Source organism: Zingiber officinale, chromosome 1A, assembly GCF_018446385.1.
Source record: "Zingiber officinale cultivar Zhangliang chromosome 1A, Zo_v1.1, whole genome shotgun sequence".
NCBI lineage: Eukaryota > Viridiplantae > Streptophyta > Magnoliopsida > Zingiberales > Zingiberaceae > Zingiber > Zingiber officinale.
The window spans coordinates 166,121,635-166,133,870 of NC_055987.1; the positions used below are offsets into that span (position 1 = coordinate 166,121,635).

General features: G+C 37.5%; 2 protein-coding genes across 4 annotated transcripts; both read right to left on the reverse strand.

Moving 5' to 3' along the window:
- Nucleotides 1-500: 500 nt before the first annotated feature.
- On the reverse strand, nucleotides 501-3,459 carry LOC122038300 (AT-hook motif nuclear-localized protein 10-like). 2 transcript variants are annotated; one of them, XM_042597978.1, is made up of 6 exons: nucleotides 3,278-3,459; nucleotides 2,428-3,098; nucleotides 1,718-1,770; nucleotides 1,403-1,537; nucleotides 1,042-1,209; nucleotides 501-867 (listed from the first exon to the last, which is right to left on the reverse strand). In XM_042597978.1, the coding sequence occupies exons 2-6, from the start codon at nucleotides 2,840-2,842 to the stop codon at nucleotides 826-828; spliced, it is 813 nt and encodes a 270-aa protein (XP_042453912.1). In that variant the 5' UTR covers nucleotides 2,843-3,098; nucleotides 3,278-3,459; the 3' UTR covers nucleotides 501-825. The 2 variants fall into 2 exon arrangements, with proteins under 2 accessions (XP_042453912.1, XP_042453913.1); XM_042597979.1 differs by having other exon boundaries at nucleotides 3,272-3,459.
- A 780-nt stretch (nucleotides 3,460-4,239) lies between these two features.
- Nucleotides 4,240-11,940, reverse strand: LOC122038301 (trafficking protein particle complex subunit 11-like). 2 transcript variants are annotated; one of them, XM_042597981.1, is made up of 10 exons: nucleotides 11,639-11,932; nucleotides 11,482-11,568; nucleotides 9,478-9,539; nucleotides 9,136-9,250; nucleotides 8,848-8,971; nucleotides 8,249-8,329; nucleotides 7,301-7,642; nucleotides 7,048-7,220; nucleotides 6,126-6,970; nucleotides 4,240-5,938 (listed from the first exon to the last, which is right to left on the reverse strand). In XM_042597981.1, exons 1-10 carry the CDS (start codon nucleotides 11,761-11,763, stop codon nucleotides 4,467-4,469), a joined length of 3,426 nt encoding a protein of 1,141 aa, XP_042453915.1. In that variant the 5' UTR covers nucleotides 11,764-11,932; the 3' UTR covers nucleotides 4,240-4,466. The 2 variants fall into 2 exon arrangements, with proteins under 2 accessions (XP_042453915.1, XP_042453914.1); XM_042597980.1 differs by having other exon boundaries at nucleotides 11,482-11,940.
- Between the last annotated feature and the right edge of the window lie 296 nt (nucleotides 11,941-12,236).

Below are 12,236 nucleotides of genomic sequence, written 5' to 3' on the forward strand. Positions count from 1 at the left end.
CTTAACTACATTAACGAATTTATTCAACCCATTTAAACAAACCTATCTGAACCGATAAACCCTGTTATACCATTTAGTCCATCTAACCTAATAAATTAAAATATATATTAATTTTATAACTAAATAATTATATACTTTATTCTTTATTGACTCTAAAAGTAAATATAAAAGTTTACTTAATATATTTTTATATTCTTTTTAATTAATCTTTTTTTTTTAACATACCAAGTGTTAAATAATTTCTTTACCAATGACCGGTATATATAGAAAGCCATCATTGTTTTTCATGTTTTTTTTTTCATTGTTATGGAAGTTAAATGGGTCTATTTGTTTTCTGAGATTCGAATCTTGGTAAAGTCGAGGTAAATATTTTCCTTATGTACTAATCACTATTCCAAAGACTAGTAGTCGTCCTCCTCTGTATTGGTCCTGGAACGGGTTGACAGGACCGCTGAGGATAAGCGTATTTACCTTTTGCCACTATGATACACCCACAAGAATAAAGAGATGAAATCAAAATGAGTAGACTAATCTAACACATTAGCATCAGGGATCTTTATCAATGTCTACTCCGGTCGTCTTCTTACTCCAAGCAAAGTATCAAATACTAATAACTAAGCGTATTGACACGCTATTTCAAAGGCATGGCTAAAGACCTAGAGAATTGATGTAATTGAATGTGCCAGCATTCTGCATAGACGGGCTCCTCAGGTCACCTGATGATTCACTCAAGGCATCCCTTGAAGGCAGGTTGCTGGGGCTGGCTATGGCACTTGAGACAAGGTTTAGGCCGGGAACAACCTTGGTAGCATTATTAGCTTGTTTTTATTCATCTGTCTCAATAGGTATGAATCTCCCCACAACTACCTGCATAAAAGAGTTGAGCCAGTGATGACCATAACTTTCATTGGAAACGTTTCTTATAAAAGATGAACTGTATTTGTTTGTTTCTTATACTTGCACATTAGTATGAACTGAGTGTTGAAAGTTTAATAACCAAGAAATTGATATGATAAATTGGTTTACAATGCTTTAACAGACCTGAACTCGTGATGCCGCTAGTAAATGCCCTGCTAATCCACCACCAAAAACACGCCCATTTTTATCAGCCAATGAGATCGTCAATCCATTCACTTGTCTCTGCTGCTCAGTGTTATCCGGGAGAGGAAGCTGAAATGTGCCTGACAGTGACAAGATCTCGAACAGATTCTGAACACACAAACACACAAGAACATGTAAGCAACAAAGATGACATTTTTCTTGTTATATATTTGTTATTGGCATAAGACTCAGATACCATTTAGAAGGATTAATGATTGGTGCAGGCAATTCAATAAGATTAATCAATAGAGAAAATGATGAAACCACTTAAAACAAAATTCTCAACAGTTTGTCCGTAAACCTTGTAAACTACAATACCACCACCAGTTGTCGAAGGTTGGAAAAGCTTCACTTCAGATACAAGACCACTTGCTGAAAGAATACAGAGTGAGTGTGATCCTTGCTGAAAAAATGACACGATTTCTGAAACTACATCCTGCAACCAGATATTTAGTTATTGATAGCAGATAAATGCATTGTTTGTGAAACTTAAATCAAAGAGCTGCTTACAAATCATCTTCTTAGTTTTAGCATTAATTGCTACAACAATTATAACTGAGCTTCCTCAGTATAGAAAATGACCTCAATATGAAAAGAACAAAATGTGGTTACTTACCTTTCCCGCTGGTACTATAATAAAATGAGCATGAAGTTTCATTCTTGATGATTCTGTCAATCGTAGGTCAAATTTCAGAAAGGTGAGGAGACAAAAGAAAAGCACTCTCAACAATATTCTTTTCCTATAAAAAGATCAAATTACTGAAATATACAGCAAGAGATAGTATTTACAGCATATGCAATAATCCCGAATATGAAGAGAAAACTACAGATTAGAATACAGTTTATTTCCAGACATTAAAACTAATACAAAATTCTAGCACAAACATTCTCTCAGAAAAACATATGGTATGCCAAAGGTGTCTTAGTAAAACCAGAAAGCATGTTTATATCCCTCAGAAAAACTAAACTAGAACTACAAACGTTCCTAACTTTTTAAATTGACACTCATGGCTTGATTTTTTTTTCCTGTCGTTAATAGAGTAAACTTCCCCTATAGAGTAAACATCAAGCATCCAAGTCAAGCAAGAAAAGAGCAAATGCAACCAACAAAACTTCCCCTATAGAGTAAACATCAAGCATCCAAGTCAAGCAAGAAAAGAGCAAATGCAACCAACAAAACTTCCCCTACAAATTTAACAACTGTGCTTCAAGAAAAGAGCAAAAAGAAATCAACACGATTAACAAGAGCTTAACTCCACCAAAGCATACATGTGGATCCACTGCCTCATGAAAACTGCTAATAACTGACGAAAACAAAAGATCTACCTTGAGCATTCGTTTGCTGCTTCTTGCCAGAGCCAAGTGGACGGCTCCGTTTCTTTGGAGCATCGGCTGAGCCAGAAGGTGCTGCATTGCTAACTCCAGAAAAAGACATTGAAGAACTTGGTTGTGAAAGGGACAAGAGATTGCCATCGGGTCCATTCTTCTTGGGTCGGCCTCGCTTTCGCTTACTTGGTTCTCCCGGGATAATGTTCTGGCTGTTGGATGCTTGAGCTGTGAAGCCACCATCAAGTACCCCGGGGAGTCTTCCACCACCATCTCCTTGATGATAAGGCGATGGCTGAGGATGAGCAGCAGATGAACCGGCGAGCGTCGTAGAGACTGGTTGGCCATCGTCTGTGTGGGCTGCTAATGGCATGCTATGCATCGCTGGGTGCCCTAACATCGGATCCCTCTCCATTGAGTTCAAAACACATTAGCTAACAAAATAAGAACTCTTCTGCTATAATCGCAACGTTCGATGATTCAAGTAGCGTTTGACTGAGGATGAAGATCGAACTGGAGAGCCTCTTCTGAATCAAAACAGGGGAAATTTTGATAATATAACCTCCAAGAACTGCAGCAGAGAAACGTTTCTCGATCTGAGGATGTATGTTTCACTGTGAAAGCCCTCCTCCACCAAGAACTCAAAAACGGCAGCAGAGCAAAGAATCAAACTGTATAAAATAAAATAAAATAAAATTCTACCAAACTGCAACAATGAATACCACGATAATGGGAAAAATAGACACACGTACATATATATTTTTTTTTTAAAAAAAAAACCTAATGCAAATTCCACATCGAAAGGGGAAAGAAAAAGTAAAAGAGAAGGAATCGAGACAGGTACGAGAACCAGAGAGATTTCTGCGCTCCAATTGCCAGATCAACATGAAGAAGCCCCTTTTCCATCACAAATATTGCTGGAAATCATCATTTTTACCGACGATTACGGTATGAACGACGAAAAGCCAGAGAGACTTTCACGGGGGATATGAGGAGGATTAGATCGCGCGGAGCTAAAGCCCTGTTCGAATGGTTTCCAGTCTAATAATAATAATAATAATAATGCGACAAAATTAAGCACATTTATTTATCAATTAAACCTAATTGTGATCCATTTCAGGATTATTTGATTAAAATATAAAAAGTTGTTATATTTTTTATTTTTCAAATATTAATTAAAGTTATAACTTACTTCTAGTTAAAATATGTGAGTTTAGTCATTTAATTGGTCCAATAGTCCTGTCCACGAAATTCTCATCAATGTGAAATCTGTGGAAAAGATTAAATCATAATGGACCTATTATGGCATTATGTAATCTTAATTACCTTGTATGGTAAAAGATTATTTTGGACGCTTTTGGTACGGTGCAATACTAAGGCAATTGGTGAGAATAACACAATTTGAAACTCAGTTGGAACAAGAGCAAGTTTTTATAGTGTATTTTTTTACTGTGGAGATTAGTTGTTCGGGCATATCAGAGTCTGGATACTTGCTTTAATAAAAATAATAACAAAGAGGTTATTTTATCAGAGCTCTGGCAACTCATTCATCAGGGACTTTTAGAAAATGAAATATAAATAAAACACAAAGATATAAAAAAATATATACTTTATATATTTTTTACAAAAACTATTTTTATTAATTTTATATTTTCTAATCTGATTGGACACCTATTTTTAATCTGATTTTACTAGCTCTAAATGTAGCGACAGCGCATGTAACCGACAGAACGAATGAGATTCAGTTCTTGCATTCATCGATAAAAAAAGAAATTCTACTTCAGATTCACATTTATAAAAAACTTGCGAATATGATCAGCAACTTTGATCTCAATAGGCTAAAATCACAACGTTAAAATTGTTTCTTAGGTTACAAGAGGATATATAGAAAAACAAAAGAAAAGGGACTGATAACTTATTGGAAAGCAGAACACGCACACTAACAAATGACATCTTAGAGGGATTGCTTTGGCTCTTGAATATCAAAAGGAACGAAAAACAAAAAAAAAACACTGGTCCAAGCCAAAGCCATGGCGAAACTACAAATTTAATTTGGCTAGAATGGTTTCCTTTTCATTATCAGCGACAAAAAAATTTGGTTCGCTGGGGTAAACAAAGATTGTTGTTGCTGTAACCGATGGGTTCAATGCAGCTGAGTACCTCAGGGAAGTGATTGTCGCCTGTGGCAGCTGCTGTGAGCCTGAACACAAGGGCACAAGTTTATAACTCATCACATACTCCATTTTCGGGAGGATGAAGCCAGCATTATCATGAGGTCCACAGAATACAAAACTTTGAGTATCGCCCAGGGAATATTTGATCTCCTGGAGTAGGTTAGTCTGGTTGCTCACCTTTATGTAGAATAAGAACGGAATTCCTAGGATGGCATGAGGAGGGAACTCTAGACTTACTACCAGTGGCGATTGTTCGACAATAACGGCGGGTAACTTCTGCTCTGTCACTACACCAGAATCTTCAGAATCACTAAGTGTCAAGTCTCTATTCCAGTTCAGGCAAACTGAACCGAGCTCAAGGTTTGGAGAGTCGATCTTTGGTCTGACAGAAAAGACTCCTTTGAATTCTCCGCCAGGAACAAGAAGGGAGTCATCAGCAGAAACTCCACCAACATGCTGAATGGAGTAGGGAGTTTCATTCTTGTTGCTGTTGGACTGAATCATCATGGATTTTACACGCAAGGGAACCTCGCTGGAGTTTCGAGCAGTCACTATGAGGATGCTTGTCTCATTGAGTGCAAGATAGACATTTTGATCGGCACCAGGCAATGATTTGACTTTAGAGAGCAAAAGCGGTTCTCGGCGAAATGGCATCATGAAAGTGTGAGTTATGCTGATCGGGATCTTCCCTTCAATCTGTAGGCTTCGATGGACATTAACTCTCGCAGCTTCTGCAGAGTTTGGAGAGTAACCAAGTGAAGCATAAAGCATCACTGACTTCGGTTTGTGCCATTTGATTTCTAGCTTACAGGACCATTTGTCTCCTACTCTTAAATCTGGTACAGATACCACTCCAAAAGATTGCTGAATTTTCTTAATTTTATCAGAATGGATTCGAGATTCATCATCATCACCCATCCTTGAGATGCTGATAAGTTCCACGTGATGATTACCAGATGAAAATGGATCTGTCTCTCTTGGACTCATCAAAAGCCCACCTCCTCTTGCATCCACAAGGTTGATCTTCAGCTCACCAGAATAGACTTCATGTCCCCTGGGTATAACCGTGAGAGGAACCACGAAACTTTCACCAACTAAAGCAGGACTAGAGGCATTTAAAATAAGATCCACTTCAGGATCTGGCTCCTCCACCTGGATAACCTTTTGACCAGAAAAGGAAAGTACAGGATCTTTTGTCGGGAAAGTCTGAACCATGCCCTCAAACTTCCAGAAGGGCAAATCTTCCATTGATGCAGGGCTTTCAGCTTGGCAGCAAATCTTGAATGATTTACCTATTCTAGCTGTGACCGACAAGCACTCAAGCTTACCACTCTGATCTGCATTCACAGGTGAAAGTCAAGGGAAAAATAATAAGCTGTCACTCAGAGGAACGTATGTACAAGTGATAGGTGCAGTAAGGTGGTTGTTAATGGATGGGACAATCAAACTAGATCTTGAAAATAATAAAGGTACAATAAGTAATAGCTGGAACTTGTTGACAGGATACAAAACTTACATGCCTACCTGATTTTACGTCATATGTCAACCGCAGCCACTTGTTGGTGGGCAATACAATTGATGGAGCAGTTTCTATTCGAACATCTTGATTGTCACCATTTGATCTTGCTGCAGAAATCTCTTCAACGGCATTGATGATTATGAAGTTGCATTTTGGTTGGTTGAACTCAATTTCCAACTCATCAACCTCAATGGAACAAGGAAGTTGTGATACAAGTGACAAAGTGAACATTACAGGTGAACCTGGCTTAACAGATTGATCATGGAAAGCAACAGATACAAGCAATACCATTCTCAAAGGACTTATGATATCAACATCAATACGGACAGGCTGCTCTTTTGTAACAGCAATACTGCAGCCTCTATCTGTTCGTGACACTATCTCTTCCCCCCTCACCAAGCTGAGAACTTCACTTTGCAATGCTTCTCTTCTTGATTGGCTAGGTAGACCTGCAGGGCCATACTCCCTTTTGCTATCAGGGATTTCCTGATCACCATTAGCAAATATTGGCAAAGAAGCCATTTCTAGAGAATATTCAATGAAATCTTTTGCTGAATCTAGTCTGATAGAGCATTCTTGCAAATATCCCAAGCTTTCCCAAAGCAGAGTAACCCAACCCTCTTGACGATAAAGGCTAGAAACAGTGTCAAAAAGCTTTTTTGCATCAGTGAAGTCCTCAGTAAAAAAATATTCTTTAGCCATTCTATTACTGCATAGAGAAGCTAATCTTGGAGCTTTTAAGTTGGTGAATGATTCACAAGCTTTTCTGAACAGGGCAATGATCTCATATGAATCTTGAAATCTTTGAGCCTCTGATAGGGCATATTGTACATATTCAGCATCTGAAAGACTGCACACAGTTATAGCCACAGACAGTCAGTACCATTAGAAACTAGTATCGACTTTAGAGCAGCACAATGTACTTACGGAAGAACTTCAATCATATCTCCTTGCTCAACTAAACGGGCAGATTGACCTATAAATACTGAAGGCATTACAGATTCTGGCACCTTTCCAGAAGTACGGGAAAATTCAGAGTCCCCTGTGGACAACAAGTTATCTAGACAATATCTTTTCTCCCTCAGATAATTTGCTGCCAACTTGTGGATTGAAGTAATAATATTAGACAAAATAAATAAGCAATTATTGCAAGGCATTTTATTCAAAAAGGTATAAGTACCTGATAGTAATAAGCTGGTTGAATTTCCCATTCAGTCAAAGAACTTTCTGGTGTGCCAAAGTGAGAAGAGAGGGTATTTGGTATAGCAGCAGAGCTTGTCTCCAACAACTCAGCAAATACAAGGAACTGCCGGCTCAACCAATCCCAATGGAGAAAAGAGACTTCGTCTAAACCCACAAGATGTTTATAACTGTTGAAATGTCTATTGAACCAAGCAATTGCTTCTTCAACTTTTCCACCATGAAGTAACAAAGTTGATATCTTGAAAAACAATTGTTCAGCCACAGCTCTTATCTCAACCAGGCGTTGTACTGGTGGCAACCTGGTAGAGGTTGCAATCATCTGAATATTCGAGAGTGAAAAATAAACAATAAGACCAACAAAAGGGGACACCTTTTCTTAGACATGTTAGTACTCACATTAGTTCACAGTTATTTCATTTCTACCATAAAACACAAGTATGGATAAACATTATCCAAACTGCTGGTCAACAAGTTAACTACATTTGATGCTTTATGGTAGAAGGTATATTTGAATTAGACAATTTTGAGAAGAAAACATATAGAATAAATGCTTAACGATTAAAAAACAATATACAATATTTCTTTGTTGCCTATATGACAACTGTGTTGCTTCTCATAAATGTTATCTAAAACAGCATAGTGACATGTTGTAGAGATGCAATAATTTGCATCATGCATAATTGTATAACACACTTTACTACTAAGCCAAAGTGTAGGAGATGAGGCACGGACATCGCAATCTTGTTCAGAGACTGGAACTTTTAATATGGTACATTCCTATGTTACCTGGCGAAAATCAGACTATCATTATTGAAACATTACCAGACCTTTGTTCACAACTGTTTCCTAGGAATGGCAATAAGTTTTTTGAAGTTAATGTCTACCATCAACACAACACCATGAATTATACATAAAGAGACATTACCTCTCGTAATGCACGGTAGGCTTCTTCATAAAACCTTAGTGCTTCTGCCCAATCTCTTCTGAACTCAGCAAAAACTGCAACCTAATCTTGACAAAAAAAAACTTGTATTAGTTCATTTTCCTCTAACGTCTCAATTAGCTATGAGCTTGAAACAAATATTGGTATATCAATAAACACAAGTGACATGATTGTTTTTTATAAGAAGCCCGTTCTTCTTTGTACTTCGCTAGCTAGTCCTGTATCTGTCTATAATTTCCAAAAGCAAAACTAGACAAATCATTGCCTTCATAAGGTCTTTCATTATGCTAATGATCTCACTATGTTGGTGCCAGAGTAAAGCGAGTATTTGTATCATTGTATGTAAAATCATCAGCACAATAATTGAAGTTCCATAAATATTGATTAAATGATGTAGATGGATCTTTCAGTTGTAAAGCCTAGTTGTTGGATGAGAATTAAGTGCTTCTGGGTTATCATTGTTTTTTATTTTTCTGAATTTTCACATTTGACAAACAGCAGTACTAAATACTATTTATTTGTCAAAGATAATCAGAAGATTAATCATCCACATGACCAAACATAGAAAGTTAAGCCCTTGCCTTAAAGCAGTAGCGGATATTCAACTCAACAGAGCTAAAGGACCTTTTCTCTATGCGTATTCTTATCTTCCGTCCTTCCTCTCGATAATATGTATTACATAGCTCAGCCAAGGTACTTGAAAGTCTGAATAGAATTGATAGAAAATTATCATCAAGGAGCTAATTTCACCACATCATAACCACAAGACAGATAATACTACACAATAAGAAAGTGAGGTTTTTAGATCAAGCATAAACAATGAAACAAAATTGAAGAAAGCTGGCAAATGTGTCAATTTCATGTCCCACCTGGTAAGCGACTGCTTTAATTCTGGTGTGTCATCTTGTACAAGCATCATCAAGTATTTTGCATCAATTTCTGCACGCTTTCTTAAAGTAATTTTAAGGTCTTCGTTCACATCTTCTGCATTAAATATGTTTACACAATGAACTGATTTCTCATATAAACTACCATGAATTTTAGTCAATAATAGATTGGTTGCAATTTGATGTGGGAATAAATAACATTTTAAAGCAATTTGCAATGCTTATCAATCAAGACAGAATATTGAGATTATATATCTTGTCGCCTCAAGAAAGTTTCTCCTAGTCTCTTGGAATGATTCACATATAAATCAAAATCGCACATACCATTTGCATATGTCTGCACAAGAATAACAATCAATTTGATGCCTCTTCCATGAAGCACAGCTCTGCAAATCATCAGAAAATATGGGCAATACATTATTTAATGAGTTACTTAAAACAAATCTTAAAGGTAATACAATATTTAGCTTTTTTCTAAAAACCAATAGCAGATTCATATGGAAAAGAACATTTTGTTAGAAGAGAAACATTTGAAGACCTCGCTTGAGTGCCCAACCCCGCACCCATCTAGTTTGCTACTAACATAATGTTCATCACGCAAACACACCCATTAGTAGGGACATGACAATAAATGACAAGTAGGGTTAACTCATTTTGGAGAGCAACAACATGCTTTCCCAGCGATTGGATGATGGCTACAGGATATAAAGCTAGTGCACCACCTTATCTGAAAGTCACTTTGCATAAATGTCACATTTGCACATGTTACATTTGAATGCTTATTGAGTGCTACAAGGCTACTGGCTCTCTACGCACCTGCATCAGTATCAACTCACCACATGTGAGCAAATAAGAATCAGAAAATCATAAGATTGACCTGGATCCTTAGGACTGATCCACCTTAACGCTAAATTCTAGCCAAGAATATCTCAAAAAAAGCGAGAAAAGCAGAATTGACACGTGGCCACAAGCACTATGACAAAATCTACTTTTTCGCATATGAGCTACAATACCATTCAGAATAAAGAAAAGAAAAAGTAGATGGAGGCCTCAGCCCCCTGATGAAATCTACTTTTCCAGCAATAGGATGATGATTACAGGATATAAAGCTAGTGCACTACCTTATCTGAAAACCACTATGCATAAATTTCACATTTGCGCATCATACATTTGAATGCTTATTGCAGCTAAGGATTTGTACGGTGCTACAAGGCTACTGGCTCTCTATGCACCTGCATCAGTATCAACTCACTATGTGTGAGCAAATAAAGGATCAGAAAATCATAAGATTGACCCGGCTCCCTATGGCCATTCCACCTTAATGCTAATTTCTAGCCAAGAATACCTCATTTAAAGCATGGAGAAGAACAGAACATGGCCCCAAGCACTATAACAAAATCTACTTCTTCCTCACATGTGAACTACAGTACAGTTGATAAACCTTAAGAAATCCAAGGTACCTTAATGCTAGATTCAAACAATAATAAATTAAAAATAAATAAAAAAGAAAGAAAAAGTAGATGGAGGAATCAAGCCACTGAAATCTACTCAATTGCACACCAACTCAAGTTAAATGAAAAACTTTAGGAAGTCTGACTTGGCTTTTCCACGGCCCCACAAATATGCCATATCACATATGAATGGTCAACATGACTCTAAGTGATCCCCCGACTTTGTTCTTCCCCCACGGTCATCTTGATTAACAAAGAAGCTCTGAAAAGTAATACCTTGTCCATGGGGAGAGAAAAAAGGTTTTAACTTAGCGAGCTTATGGACTATGGCCAAGGCCATAACTTGATAGTCCCATGTTCCCATTTATGCTTTTGGTGATTGGTGAATATGACTAAAGTATTCAAACGTAAGAAATATTGATTGGAAAGAAAGTTGGTTAAATGGGTGATAACTTAAAGCGTGCAAACTTAAAGTTGGTTAGTTGTTGATAATATAGAGCTTGAAAATCCATGAAATCCTAAAATTGGTACAACTTAAAGCTTAATATTAATAGATATACTTTAACCCATACACATTTATACTGCAGATTTATGCATTGAGTGCCAATTTAGCACTGCCTCGCAAATGATTTCCTGACCTACGTGGTCAGAAAGTTTTCAGGTAAACTCGGTCAACCAGACAAACCTGGCAAGGCAATAGCACATCGCCACTGGTAGAACAAGGGAGAAATATAGAAACACCAAATGCCGATAGAAAAAAGAAAGAGGGTGCAGAAGTTAAAGTAGTTGGTTGCTTAAAACACAAAGATAATGGCAATGCTTCTAGTTAAAGCGAAAAAGGAAATTCAAACAAAATCAAAGAGGAAGGAATTCGTACTTTAGGTTCTCAAGATCGGTGCAGACCTGCAGCCATTGAGCAGGATCTCCAGTAACGCAATCAACACGAAATAAGGCGGCAACGGCGGCGGGTACCCTGGTCCGGTGCTTCGACAGCCAATCACGTTTGAGGATCCCCGCCGCCGAGTGGGACGACGAGAGAGGATCCTTCTGCTTCCTCGAGAGCACTGAGATTTTGGAGAAGTCCGGCAGCGCGAGAGTGTTGATAGGAGGCTGCTCGGCGTGGAGGAAGGAGGAGATCGTCTGGTGTAGTTCCGGGCATCCGACCACAGAGACGAGGGAGATCGGGGGAGTTCGAAGCTCCTCCGGGTAGTCTTCCATGCTGCAGCGAAGGTCGATCGCTCGCCGGAGCGACGGATTCTAATTAGGGTTTCGATATTACGATAGAGATCGAGATCGAGATCGACTCTCGAGAGTCAAGAGAGAGAGAGAGAGCGCTATTCCATGACCCATTAGAATTCTCATTGCGTCAGTTGAATTAACATCGGACCGTTCAATTTTGATCGAAGGGACCACTATATTAAGTTGACAAATAAATTTTAAATCATTTTTTTAGGTCCCTTCGATCAACTGATCGAAGGGACCACTATATTAAGTTGACAAATAAATTTTAAATTATTTTTTTAAATATATATATATATATATATATATATATATATATATATATATATATATATATATATATATATATATATATATATATATATATATATACTCCTAAAATTATTTATCTTA